At 48.5% G+C, this 14,107-nt stretch overlaps 1 protein-coding gene across 17 annotated transcripts in view; it reads left to right on the plus strand.

Moving 5' to 3' along the window:
• The window catches only part of PTPRT (protein tyrosine phosphatase receptor type T), a 1,067,285-nt gene that overhangs the window by 1,005,070 nt on the left and 48,108 nt on the right, over positions 1–14,107 (plus strand). For 9 of the 17 annotated variants that reach the window (XM_019458468.2, XM_053890232.1, XM_053890233.1 and 6 more), the window contains 4 exons: positions 8,655–8,691; positions 9,987–10,084; positions 12,593–12,652; positions 13,377–13,493. In XM_019458468.2, the coding sequence (XP_019314013.2) occupies positions 8,655–8,691; positions 9,987–10,084; positions 12,593–12,652; positions 13,377–13,493 (312 nt within the window). The remainder of the gene's footprint in view (positions 1–8,654; positions 8,692–9,986; positions 10,085–12,592; positions 12,653–13,376; positions 13,494–14,107) is intronic. The other 8 variants (XM_019458472.2, XM_053890235.1, XM_019458474.2 and 5 more) reach the window with 1 other exon arrangement.

Genomic DNA, 14,107 nt, shown 5'->3' on the forward strand with positions numbered 1-14,107 from the left:
TCAATAATTCCAGGGCAAACGGAAAGTGGTAAGTGTCATATGTTCAGATAAAATGCTGCAGGGATTCAGAGGACGGGGAAAAAATCTCTTCTTCCATCAGGAATGCAAGATGTGATGTGAACCAAACTTCAAGCATGGGAAGAATTTAAAATTAAAGAGGGAAAATGGGCCTCTGGTTAGAAAAGCACAAGCCAAAATGTCGCAGCTGGAAGCAGAGGGTGTGTGCAGCTGAGGCTGAGGGGAGCTGAGGCTACATCATGGGAATAGCGGACAGTAAGGCTGGAGCTAGCTAGATCATTGGTGGTTTACGATCAGACTTAGAAAGCCAGACTTGGTTCTATAGACGAGAGAGGGCTACTGAAAGTTCTCTATCACGGAGGTGACCAGTTCAGAGCTGAGCCTAGGGATGATTTCTCTGTCACCAAGGGTAAGATAGCTCTGAGGGAGAAGAGTCTGGGATTCAAACACCGTTAGGAAAGGGGCTGCTTCACCATGGAAGTGAGAGACTTTGTGAAGGGGGAGCATGGCCACAAGGGCCAGACGGACATGCTGTTATAACCAGTGTAAGCCAGCCTGCTCAGGACCTCCGTCCACTAGGAGCCCAAGAGCCTTGATGAATGGCTCAGAGATCCACCTCGGTGCCTCCGATGCCCAAGTGCTTTTACAGACAACCTGTGAAGTGCAGCGGTATGCTTTTAAACTCCCCATAATCTAGGCTCATCCAGATGATTCACTGATTCAACAAATATTTATTGAGCCTTATGGTAGTCATTTGTCTGTTTGTTCTCAGATCTCTTTCTTATCCTTCCCCATTCTCCTTTGCGTTGCTTATATGAGTGTGTGTGTGAGTGTGGGTGTATGTATGTGAGAATGTGGGTGTGTGAGTGCAAATGTGAAAGCATGTTGAGAGCGTGTGTGTATTTGAGTGTGTGTGTGACTGTATGTATATGAGAGTGTGTATGTGAAAGTGCATGTGCATGTGTATATGAGTGTGTAGGTATGTGAGAGTGTGTATATGTATGTAAGACTGCATGTGAGTGCATATATGTATGTGAGAGTATGAGTGTGAGAGTGTGTGCATGTGAGTGTATATATATATATATATATGAGAGTGTGTGTGAGTGTGTAGGTATGTGAGAGTGTGTGTATGTATGTGAGAGTGTTTGAGTATGTGTGTGTGTGTGTATATGTGAGTGTGTGTATATGAGAGTGTGTGCGTGTGTGTGAATGTGTGTATGTGTGAGTGTATATGTATGTGACTGTGTGTGAGTGTGTATGTGAGAATGTGTGGGAGTGTATGTATGTGAGAGTGTGTGTGCATGTATCTGTGTGTATGTGAGTGTGTGTGAGTGTGTATGTAAGAGTGTGTGAGACTGTATGTGAGTGTGTGTGTGTATATGAGAGTGTGTGTGTATGTATGTGAGACTGTGTGCATGTGAGTGCATATATGTATGTGAGAGTATGAGTGTGAGTGTGTGCATGTGAGTGTATATATATATATATATATGAGAGTGTGTGTGAGTGTGTAGGTATGTGAGAGTGTGTGTATGTATGTGAGAGTGTTTGAGTATGTGTGTGTGTGTGTATATGTGAGTGTGTGTATATGAGAGTGTGTGCGTGTGTGTGAATGTGTGTATGTGTGAGTGTATATGTATGTGACTGTGTGTGAGTGTGTATGTGAGAATGTGTGGGAGTGTATGTATGTGAGAGTGTGTGTGCATGTATCTGTGTGTATGTGAGTGTGTGTGAGTGTGTATGTAAGAGTGTGTGAGACTGTATGTGAGTGTGTGTGTGTATATGAGAGTGTGTGTGTATGTATGTGAGACTGTGTGCATGTGAGTGCATATATGTATGTGAGAGTGTGTGTGAGTGTGTATATGAGAGTGTGTGAGACTGTATATGAGAGTGTGTGTGTGAGAGTATGTGCATGTGTGTATGAGTGTGTAGGTATGTGAGAGTGTGTGTGTATGTATGTGAGAGTGTGTGCATGTGAGTGCATATATATATGTGTGTGTGTGAGTGTGTATGTGAGAATGTGTGAGACTGTATGTGAGTGTGTGTGTGTATATGAGAGTGTGTATGTATGAGACTGTGCATGTGAGTGCATATATGTATGTGAGAGTATGAGTGTGAGAGTGTGTGCATGTGAGTGCGTGTATATATATATATATGTGAAAGTGTGTGTGTGTATGTGAGAGTGTGTGTGCATGTATCTGTGTGTATGTGAGTGTGAGTGTGTATGTGAGAGTGTGTGAGACTGTATGTGTGTGTGTGTATATGAGAGTGTGTGTGTGTGTGTGTGTGTGTGTGTGAGAGTATGTGCATGTGTGTATGCGTGTGTGTGTGTGCGGCAGGAGGGAGAGCAAGCTGATGCCTACAAGGAAGGCATTGATGGGAGATTGGAAGGGGAAGGCTGGTGTAATTTTCCTCCTCTCTCACCTCCCTGGGTGCTGACTCTGGCAGTGGCCGCATCCCAGCTGTGGCGCCAGCTTCTCCCAGACAGACCCACTGGAGTTCCCGCCTCTGCCTGGCAACTCCTCTGCTCCAGGGTCCGGCTGCTTCTGTGTCTCCATCACCCACTAGTTCCAGGGGCTGTCACAGTCCCCCTCTGGGAGCCCCTCTGTCCCCTGGTTAGCATCCCAGCTCCTCTAACACTGATAGGTCCCCAGCTCCCCATACCGAATTCCCCGTGTCTGAAACACCCACAGTGGATTCTAGTCCCTGCCTGGACCCTGGCTTACAAAGGGCCTACACGTGGTCAGGAACAGGGGCTGGAGTTTCAGTGGAGGTCAAGGTAGACACAGCCTCTGTCCCCGTGGCCCTCCCAGGAAAGTTCACAAGGAGATGGCCAGTTCAGAGTAATCTGTCTTGAGCCTGGAGAAAGCACTCAGAGTATCCACCCATCACACCTCCGGCCTCTCCCTCATGCATCTAGTATTCATTTCACAAACACTGAGCAGGCCCTCCACTGTGTGCTAGAAACCCAGACCTGAAAAGAGACTCAGGTCTGGTGAGGGACTCAGGTAAGAAAAGAGACCCTCAGAGCAGGGCCTATGGGAACATAAAGGAAAACCAAAGCCTTGAGGTATAGAGGTGGGTAGTCGAGGAAGCCTTCCTGGAGGAGGTGACACAGTACTGCCTTAGCCAATGAGTAAGAGTCCAACAGGCAAGAAGGATTGGTAGTAACCTCACATCACCTCTTGTGTATCAGCATTACCTTAACTAGTACCACATCCTCCTGAAGTAAATGCCATTGCTACCCATTTCCAGATGGGTTAGCTGAGGCTGTCAATTAGTTATGTAACTTATCTAGGATCACACTGCTAGGATGTGGAGGGGGAGAGAGCAGGAGTCTGAATCTGGGGTGACTCCCCTACCATGTTCTGCTGGCTTCAGTTATAACAGTTATAATGACAACAGCCAGTGACTCTAAATGAGTCTTCCCTGCACCCTGTGATGCCACGGTGGAGGGTTTTAAAGGAGTCGGTTTATGGAGACCCCTCAATGCCCCTCCAAGTAATCCTCCCCATTTTTCAGAAAGGGAAGCTGAGGTTTAAAGAGGTTGCGAAGCTTGACTAAGGCCATGCAGCTGGTCGGCAGCAGAGCCAAACTTAGGAACCAGACTGGAATAACTCCAAACCCAGGGCCTTTCCTCCTGTCCCTCCCCATCCACTCCCAGACAGCACCTCACATCCAGCACCCAGTAGGGATTCAGTTAGCATGTAGTTAACCAGACTGAACTAGTTCCTTCCAGTTTCCTTTTGACCTTGTCTCCAGCTGAGTGCTTGTGGCAACACTGATGGCCGTGGCCCACATGAGGTGTGCCAGCCTAAGTTGCCGTATCTGGTGTTTGTCATCTAAGTGGTAGCCACCAGCAAAAATTACTTCCCTAGATAGACACTCAATCCAAAGTTGCACGAGCATCTTGCCACAGTCAGAGCCAAGATGCACTCCGGTGTGTTACAGGCAACAAATGAAATTGCTGACGATGCAGGTGGATCTCCAACATCGACACTGAGGACGCGCCGCCCCCCCCCCCATGCCTACCAGCTTCCATCGTTACAATGCATTCTGCAAGCCTTTGAGGATAAGAAGCCAGGGATTGGGCTTAAGATCCTTGCTCAAGGTTGCATAGCTAGAATCCAGTTCTCTGCACACTAAGGACACCCCACCACCCTTTCCCTCCCTAGAAGTACTACATTGTGCACACAGGCCAAACAGCCTCTGCTAGATGCTGTCTTAATATATGACACTGGCCTCTGCTGGATCTCATTGGTTAGAGTCAGTCTCACTGGTTAGAGTCAAAGGTTTGTGAGACCAAAGTCATGAATTCAGCCCTTGTTGGGTTTATTCAGTCCTGCTTACCAGCCTTATGATCTTGGGTGAATTATTTACTTGTTCTCATATCTGCAAAGTGGGATAATAATGCTACCCCAGCAGGATGTGATAACTGATGTACCTCTCAGTCTCCCATTAGGAAACAGAGGCTCACTCAACTGAGGAGAGTTCAACAAGGGTGGGGGCAGGATTAAGGGAAACCAACAGGGTGGGGTGCAGTATTCCCGGGCTAGAAGCAGTAGCCTCTGACAGAGAGTCAGTGCTAACCTCAGTGGCCTGATGCGGGCGGACCTAGAACATACACCCAACCTCCCCACGGTCTCTGAGTCCCTGCTTCTGCCCCCCATTTGCTGAACACAACTGGAAGCTGGAGGCCACAGAAGCCCATGATGTGGTCCATATGGGTCAGCATCCCATGGCACATGGCAGAGCGTGGAAGGGAAAAGTAGAAACATGGAGGGACAGAGAAGACACCAAGCACAAGCCCCTCCTAGCACGCTGTCACCAATATAGGGTGGAGTGAGGGGTGGGGAAGCTCATTAATTGTGAACCTACTATGTACTGCAGCAAACTTAAACTGCCTTAGTCTCTTTGGAGATTCCCAGCCAGACACACCCTAGACAGCTCTCTAGGTCCTCACCCTTTTGCCCTGGTCTCCAGCCCAGTTGAAATCATCCTGGCTCTCAGAAGAGCTAACTGCCCATGCTAGAATCATTTATCCACAATTGGATCTTGACGATCCATTAAAACAACTCCATTTGGATAATGAGCTAGATGGGGCCAGCCCTGTTGGTGCCTCCAGAGGCCATGGTTCTGCTACCATCGGAACCATCCCGCCGGCGGGTTTGTTTGCACACCGGAGAATGTATTGGCCACTTGAATCTGTTATAAATTACCAGCCTGGAAATAAATATCGTATCTGGGTCCCCAGTAAGTAACAGATGCATGAGTCCAGAGTGAGATAAATGTGTTTTGGATGCAAGCCTCTTTCCCGTTGCTCACAGACGGATGGAGGCAGCCGGGGCCGGTCGGCAGTGGGTCTCTGCTGTGTAGGTGGGACTTTGGTGAACTCAGGGTTCATTTAAGGTTAGGAAGTTTCCTGTCCCAGTTCCTGGCAAATCTCCAGCAAAGACCCCAGTTAAGCAATACGGTTCCTTTTATCTCCATTGTTGAGGAGTCTCGTAGTTAGAATGTTTTCTCTTTGGGGACTGTCTAGGGTCTTAGAGACCAGAGGGCCTTTTACTCACCTGCAGTGTGCGTGAATTCGATACATGTGTATCAAGGCTGGTGGCCCAGGCAGACTTCTCTGTGCTGGGGACACAGCCATGAGCAAGCTGGATACAGCCCTGCCCTGCTGGCCCTCCCATTCCACTGGGGAAACAGTGAGCATGTACATAAACAAAGAACACTGTGCCATTTGGTGACAAGTGCAAAGGAAAGTAAACCACAGAAACTTGAAAGAGGCTGGCAGGGTGGTCAGGGGAGGCTCTCTGTAGAAGTGACTGGTAACAGAGCAGTAGCCCGGATGGAGGGAGAGAGCAAACCGCTGAGTTAACGGGGGACACATGTAGCAGGCACAGGGAATGGCCAGTGCAAAGGCCTCTAGATGGAAACACGACTGCTGTTTCTGAAGAAGAGAAAGACAGCCAGTAAGCCAGGGGAAGAGCAGTCGGAACAGGAAAGCTCCTGGAGGGATGGAGTGGAGATACCATTAAGGTGCCCCAACCTCACCCCAGTGACCTATTCATGCACGTATGTCACCAGCCAGCCTTTGCTGAAAATGGCACCCAGCTGAGTGTCACGTGCTGTGGCCCAGGAGGAGAAAAATACAAAGATCGTATTGCAGCTCATGCTGTGAGTATGCTCATTGGGCATCTGCAGAAGCCTGTGGGACTGCTCAGGAGGAGGGAGGTCTCATCTGAGGGGTAGCACGGGGAGGCTGGGACTTAGGGAACATGAGAGGGGGTGCAGAGGGACAGCTGGCAGTGAGGCTGGAAATGGATCGGCAGTCCTGAGCTGAGGCGTTTGGACATTACTGTGCAGGCAGTGTGGGGCCACGGTAGGCTGTTTGGTGGGGGAAATAACATAATCAGATGTGCACTGGAGACTTTGTTCTGGCAGGAAGCAGATGAGCTATGGGACCAGACTGGACGCAGGGAGGCCAACAAGAGGCCGGAGCTATGGCCCAGGTCAGGGAGGACGAGGGCTGTAACTAGGAGGGATGATGGCAGGGTGTGGGGGAGTGGGCATGAGAAACCGCATCCTCCCACACTCTAGGGGACTGTTTTGTGTTCCCAGACCTACTCAAGAAAATTCCTAGAGCCTAGGAAACCTTGTCCATCTTGACTTGAAGGAAGAGTTACCTCCTAGTACCTCTCACCTCCCTTCCTACTTCCCATGTGTCAGAGAAGAGCTCTGTTTTACATTAACAGGCAGAGCAATGAGGAGGGAAGGACTGCTGATCTCACCATCTCCCAAGTGGCCAACACAGACTTTTAGTCGTGGTAGGCACCCAATAAATGTTTGCCAGATAACCAATAAAATAATATAAAGTCCTATACGTTAAATCTTAGGATAGTGCCTGGGACATAGTAACTGTCATATAACCCTAACAGCAATCCTATGATGTACATAAAAGTACCTGCATTTAACAGCAAAAAATCAATTGAGGCACAGGGAGGTTAAGTACTTGCCCCAGACCACCACACAGCTCTTAAGGGTCAGGGCCGGGATTCAAAACCAGGCAATGGGGTCCAGAGTGTGCGCACATAACTTCTTCCTACCTTAAGGTATTTAGCTGACCTCTCAGCAACTTGTTCGTTGGACACTTGCTCCGAGTCTCACACTGTACTAGGCTCTATGGAAAATATTTTTAAAACTTAGGAGGCAGTGTTTGTCCTCAAGAAGCTGACAACTCACTAAGAAGACAGGACTGCTCAAACAGAGCTTAGGTGGGGCCATTGATTCCTAGTCACTGTGGTTAACCCAATAGTAGCTCAGGCCATGACAGTGCCCTGGGTTGGTGCTGACAGTGAACTCCGGCATCTCTAGAGTATGCCCAGCAGTTAAAAGGTACCTACTGAATATTTATGGAGCTGGTGGAAGATTGAGGTGGAGGAATATATAAGGGACCCAAAAACTAGTCTTCAAATCAGAAAGTGGATCCAGAACTTCAGAGATAGCACATCTGTTTCGCCATAAACCATACAGGTGGCAATTCTGGCTCATTTCCTGAGAAAGAGGAGGCAGCCCATCCACCCCGGCGGGGAAGAAAGACTGATCACCAACATTTAAGAGAAACTAGATATTCATCAAACTTTAGGGCTTGTTTTCTTTTGAGATAGTTAACCATAAAGGAAAGGGGATTTCAGGACTGTCAATAATAATGTCTCCACCAGCAGGCTCCATAATTGGCATCTGTATTTTGAAATTTTATCCATCCATCCATCCATCCACTCATTCACTCATGTGTTCATTCACTAAATACTAATTACATTCAGTGTTATGGACTAAATGCAAATCTTTGTTCCCAAACTTAAACTCTACCCAGTAGGATATAATTCCTCTCTGGCACTAGAGAGGGGATCCTCCAGTATGGCCATATCCAGGCCAAAGAGAAGGTTATCTTCAACCTCTTCCCCAGTGATTAGGGTTATGGGGCACAGAGTAACCCCACACCAGAGTGTGCATGGCAAGGCCTATTGGGACACTCTGAGATGGACAAGAATATCAGGAACTAGACTCTGAAACAGAAAGTGGCTTTATCAGCCTCTGGGTCACACCTGCACGGGGCCCTCCCTGGTGAATGGGACTTCCAATCCCAAGCCCAGCCATGTGGCACAGAGACAGTCACATTGTGGCATTCTTACCAGTTTTTTTTTCTGATTGTTACTAATTCAAGACGCCAACAACTCAATGGCTTTCTTCTGGTGGGTGGCCTACAGGGACTCACGCAGTGTTCTGCACACAGTTATGGCTCAGGAAAGACTTTTTGGTGGTTTATGTCCCCCCAGAAACCCCGAAATTCCTTCTCCACCTCTTTCTGGGTGCACGGGCATAAGTAATGTCCACCCAGTTCTTGCTTCCAGGGCAAGCCTATATGGGCCCCTCACAAGTAACTATTATAAATTGAGTGATTTAATAAGCTCTTTACACGCGTTACCTGATTTAATCTTTGCCACTTCTCTGGGAAACGTCTAACGCTATTCCCACTTTGCCTATGAGGAAACCATGTCTTGGAAAGGAGAACTATTACTATTAGGGTGTTTGCAAGCTTTGACTGCAGGCCCTCACTGTGCTTCTGTCCTGTTGTCCAGGGATACCATCGACCTCGGCACTACATTGCAACTCAGGGTAAGTACTCTCCTCTTCCTTGAAAGGGTCCTCGCCCTTCACTGTAAGAGAGGGATGGGCGTCTGCCAGCAAAGAAGCTGCAGAGGAGTAGGGCTGGAGAGCCTCCAGGGGTCCCTGGGAGCGTCCATTTGTGTTTTTTGTGAAGGAAAGAGGTGCCAAGTTCAGCTCTAGGGGAGGGACATGAGCGAGAGATGAAGGAGATGTCACTAGGCAGCGGTCAGGCAGGGCAGACCAGAAGCGTCGGCTTCAAGATCCACCATCTGGAACTGGAGTTGATGCTGCCTTATCCCTTTGATGAGTATATGCCTAGAAGACGGAAGTAGAAAACAACGTGGCTGTACATCATCAGAGGCTTAAAAATGATCCTATCTCCCCAACGGTTGGGGGAGGAAATCCTGTAGATAATTACATATATGGACAGGGATATATATAAAGATACTCTTCACAGCATTATCTTCAATAGCAAAAAAGTGAAAAGTCTTAAATGCCCAACCGTTGGTAGATGAGTTAAATAAAGTGTGATACTTCAATATTCTAGAAAATTATGCAGTGAATGCATTTCATGCTTGGTCAGAATTTTTAAGAGCATGCAAAAATGCATATAATGATGCTTATTACAGCAAATACATACATAGAAATAGGGGTACATACACAGAAAAGTGTATACATATACAGAAAAATGCTATTCGGATTTTGATACAAAACACATGTGTTACTTTAGTAGTTGTGAAAGCGATGAAGGCTCAGGACATTGAAAGAGAAATTTCCAAGGAAATTGCTTTGGACTCTCAGATGCTATCTCTCTTGCCTTATCTGTTTCTTTCTGTCCCTGCTGTTTGGGCTGCAGACGAATGCTCCCTGTGTTTGTCAAGCTCACAATCGGGCCTCTTCTGTTTGCGCCGTGAGCGTCTGGCTCCCAGCAGCTCTCTGTCTCTCCTCCCTTCCCTGCAACCCCAATTTCCTCCCTGTCTCTCACTGAGCTTCTAGAGCCCAATTCTGAGTGAGAAAATCATCGCCAGGGAAGGGCAATGGGTGCAAGACACCTGGGGGCTGTGGGAGAGCAGAGGGAAGAGAAGAAGCTGTCGACGTGTCCAGCGGATGCTATAGTCCATGCTCTGCTTGGTTGGAAAGCTGCTTTTCTTTCCCATACTCTGGCCCTGGTCTCGATGACTTGGGTGTCCCAGCAAGGATCATCTGGCCTTGCTCTTGCTTACCTCTGCCGAGCCTTGACTGACCACACAGGAGAGACAGCCTCTTGGCTGCTTCCTTGACCCTGTCACCTTCTCTGTCGGCAGGTCCAATGCAGGAGACCGTCAAGGACTTTTGGAGAATGATCTGGCAGGAGAACTCGGCCAGCATCGTCATGGTCACAAACCTCGTGGAAGTGGGCCGGGTAAGCCCCTCCCGCAGCCACCTGGACAGAGGATGCTAGTGCTGCCCTCCAAACATTCCTCTGCTCTGGGCCTTGTGCCAAGTGCCCCCATTCAACAGTGTTCAACAGTTCGCCCCACAACAACCTGCATGGGAGACATCCTCACTCCTGCTTCCCATTCGAGGACTGGCCTTTCCCTTCAAATCATCCCTCTCTCCACCCTCACCCCGTTGATGATGTCATCTCATGCACTTTGAGGAAACTAAAGCCATCAGACGTGAACTCTCATCTTCACACCGCAAAGCCACAATCCTACCCGCATCTACAACCACCTTCTCATTCTTCCCCCTCTCTCATCAGGGGGAACCCATAAAAAATGGCCATTTTTGTTGACCCCAAATGGTAGAATATCTGCTGTTTCTAATGGTTCCGCCTCATATGACGGAGGAAGTGACTCTTGCCCTTTCAAAGGCAATCCCAGTGCCTTAAATCACAGATTCTATTCAATATTTTTTTCATTTCTCCGCTCACTTGAAAAGTAGCTCTTTTTCTCATTGCTAGATCATTCCCCTGAACGTAAAACATCCTGAGTACCTTCCCCCTGAAAAATATAAAGCAGGCAAACAAAAAGGATTCTCTTGTCCGTACTTTTCTGCCAGACTCTAAAGACACACACAGACTCTGCTTCTCCACTGCCGTTCTCTTCTCCCCCATCCAGCGTAACTCCTCCCTCCATCCCACCCATAGTGACACCGTCAATATCACCAGCATCCTTCATGCGGACGAACAGCCACTTTCTTCTCATCGACCTCAGCCTCTCAGAGCATTCGACCCTTTGCTCCCTTACCTCTAAACCTGGATATTCCTCAGGGTTCAGGCCTCGGTCTCCCACTCTGCTCTATCTTGACTCTCTCCTATGTCATCCTTAGCTGCTCCTAGGGCTTGGAAATGGGACTGTTATTCCCCAGCTTGCTTTTGCCAACTTGGTAAACTGTGGCATGTGGGTGGGCGGGCTGCTGGGTTTAAAGGCGAGGTGCACAGACCCTAGAATGAAGAGGGCCTCTCCACTTACCATATGAAATAACTGAAGAGTGGGCAGGTAAGTTTTTGTTTCGACAAGAACCAGATAACCCATTAAAGTAGAGAGTCCTGGCCTCCAAGATAACGGGAAAGAGAGAATCTGGGCTGTTGTCGTAATCCAGGCTATGGACATCTCGTGGCCTCATTGGACTCTAGGGCCAGGAGGGACTTTATCCTGGAGCCCACTCTTACCTAGTACTTTCCCCAATTTTACAGATGAGGAAACAGGCCCAAAGGGGTGGAGCGACTACCCTGGAGTCCCCTAGCCAGAGCCCTGCCAGGACCACTGACTCTTGACTCTCATGCTAGTATCGCAGCCCCTCCACTCCTGACTGCTCCCCAGGGACCCAGGCCTGGGGGAGGAACTGCTGTGGACCAAAAAACAAAAAAACCCAAAAAACTAGGATTTAAGAATTCAGAGGTAAACTCCAGCCTGTTCTATAACATATCCCACATTGGAGACAGACTCCCTTGATGGACAGATCATGAGTCTAATTTGGATTTGGGGAGGGAACAGGGGAGTACTCTCTTGACAGAACTCCTAAGAGCCAAGCACCGTGCCAGATGCTTACTGTGTATTACTTCATTTGGAGTCCCAACAGCTGCCCCAGGTGGTGTTTCTGGTAATTATTCAGATGGCCTAGCTTTGCATCCTGGCTCCATCCGTTACTGACATTGGACACTTTTTTAGCCTCTCAGTGCTTCTGATTCCTCATCTGTAAAATGGGGTAATAATAATATCTGTATGAGGTTGTAATGATAAACTATTAAAATAACACATGGAAGGAATTCATAGAACACTTAGTAAGCAGTGAGAAACAGTAAGTTGTCAATAAGTGTTAGCTATCATTTTTTTAAGTTTATTTATTTATTTGGAGAGAGAAAGCATGAGTTGGGGAGGGGCAGAGAGAGAGAGAATCCCCAGCAAGCTGTGTGCTGACAGGGCAGAGCCTGACTCGGGACTCCAGCTCACGAACCGTGAGATCATGGCCTGAGCCGAAACCGAGAGTCAGACGCTTAACTCTCAGAGCCACCCTGGCGCCCCTAGCTGTCATTATTAATAAGAAGTTGAGCCTCAGAGATTTCGGCACTTTCTGGAAGCTACACAGCTACTGAACGTTAGCACCAAGCAACGCATCCATTTGCCTCCAAAGCCTGTTGCACTGTACCAGCATTTCCCTAAGTGGGTTCCACGGGATGCTAGCCTGCAGGATGTCTAGTGAGAAGAGGGTTCCATGGTTAAATACGTTTGGGAAATGCTGTGCACTCTTTGCCCCTCTCGGAGAGTCGAAAATACAGTAGCGTTAGCACATTCGATGAGCTGAGGAGTCTGGTAGCAGAGCGGCCTGTTTAACTTTGTTTAATCCAGCATTTCCCAAACTCATTTGACCACAAAACCTTTTTTTTGTTTGTTTTTTTGTTTCTTGTGTTTTACCTAACACCTATTAGCGCCCAGCGGAACACACTGTGGGAAATGCCACTGTAGGCCGCGCGGCGTCCCCCGGAATGGTAATGCTTTTGTTCTTTTTAGGGGAAAGCAATGATGATCTCTTCTTCCTCCCGCGGAGTGTGACGCAGAGTCAGGATGTGGGACTGGCTTGTCTGTAGCACCTGCACCCACCGCCCGGGCACAGAGCGGTCACAGAGTCTTCCCTCTGAGCCCAGCACCTTCCATACTTTTCCCAAATGAGAGCCTTTCTCCTTCCAGCCCCCAATTTCCACCTCTTAATAGTAATGTCCCTCTCCCGACCACTTCTGCTTCCACTCCCTTGCTGTTTCCCACCTTTTATTCTCATCTCTGCTCTGCTGACACTGCCCAGCTGCCCCAGCCTGACCTCGCACAGAGAGGGCTCAGCCAGAGCTAGGAAACTGGCCCAGTGACCCCAGAAGAGTCACCAGACCTCCATACTCGAGCGTTACTCTCATCTGTAAACGGGGTAACGCCACCTGCCTACCTCACCTTGGTCTATTCGATCACTTAGGGTGATGATGGACTTGGAGATTTTAAGGAGCTCTGCAAAAGAAGGTACCACCATTATCCCTAACGGCTCCAGTTCCTTGGGGAGAGAGTGTGGCCCTGTGCGGTTTGCCAGTCCCTGGCCAGCTGAGAACCCCTTCGACCGAAATTCCACCCAAATCGCCCTTGGGTTTATCTGAACAGGAAGGCCAGACGAGGCGGCTGCTCGTACTCAGCCACCCACTCATTCGTCCTTGTCTCTGTCTTTTCTCACAGGTGAAGTGTGTGCGATACTGGCCGGACGACACGGAGGTCTACGGAGACATTAAAGTCACCCTGATTGAAACAGAACCCCTGGCAGAATACGTCATACGTACCTTCACAGTCCAGAAGGTAAGCTTGTTTGTTCATTCTGGGCATGCACTGAGCGAGGGTCTGCTCTGTGCCCATCCTGTGTTTGGCACCAGGGATGAATCAGCAATCAGGTTGGATGTGAATCCCATTCCAGAAGATGCCCCCCTCTAGCAGGAGAGACAAACAGAATTCAACAGACAAATAAATGGAGTAATGCCATATGGTGATAAAAGCCATGGGAAAAAAAAAAAAACATGCCATGAGTGGAGACAGGAAGATGATGTGGTCAGAGAGGGCTTCCTGGAGGAGGAGGTATTGAGGCAGATAATGAAGGATGAGAAGGAGCCAGCTGAGGGAAGAACAGGAGGAATACTCTGCCAGGCAGAGAGAAGGAAACATGCAGAGTTGAGGGGAAAGAAGATTTCAACATGTTCTAGGCCTGTGGTTCTCAACTGGTGGTGATTTTGTCCCACAGGGGACGTTTGACCATGTCTAGGGACATTTTTAGTTATCAAACCTGAGGAAGGAGGGGTGCTCCTGGTGTCTATGGGTGGAGGCCAAGGACGCTAACATCCTGCAATGCATAGGACACCCCAGCCCCCAACCACAAATGTCAGTGATGTCAGGGTTGAGAGATGCTGGTCTAGGTATTG

Source organism: Panthera pardus, unplaced genomic scaffold (assembly GCF_024362965.1).
Source record: "Panthera pardus isolate Hobbes unplaced genomic scaffold, ASM2436296v1 HiC_scaffold_25, whole genome shotgun sequence".
In the NCBI taxonomy this organism is placed as follows: domain Eukaryota; kingdom Metazoa; phylum Chordata; class Mammalia; order Carnivora; family Felidae; genus Panthera; species Panthera pardus.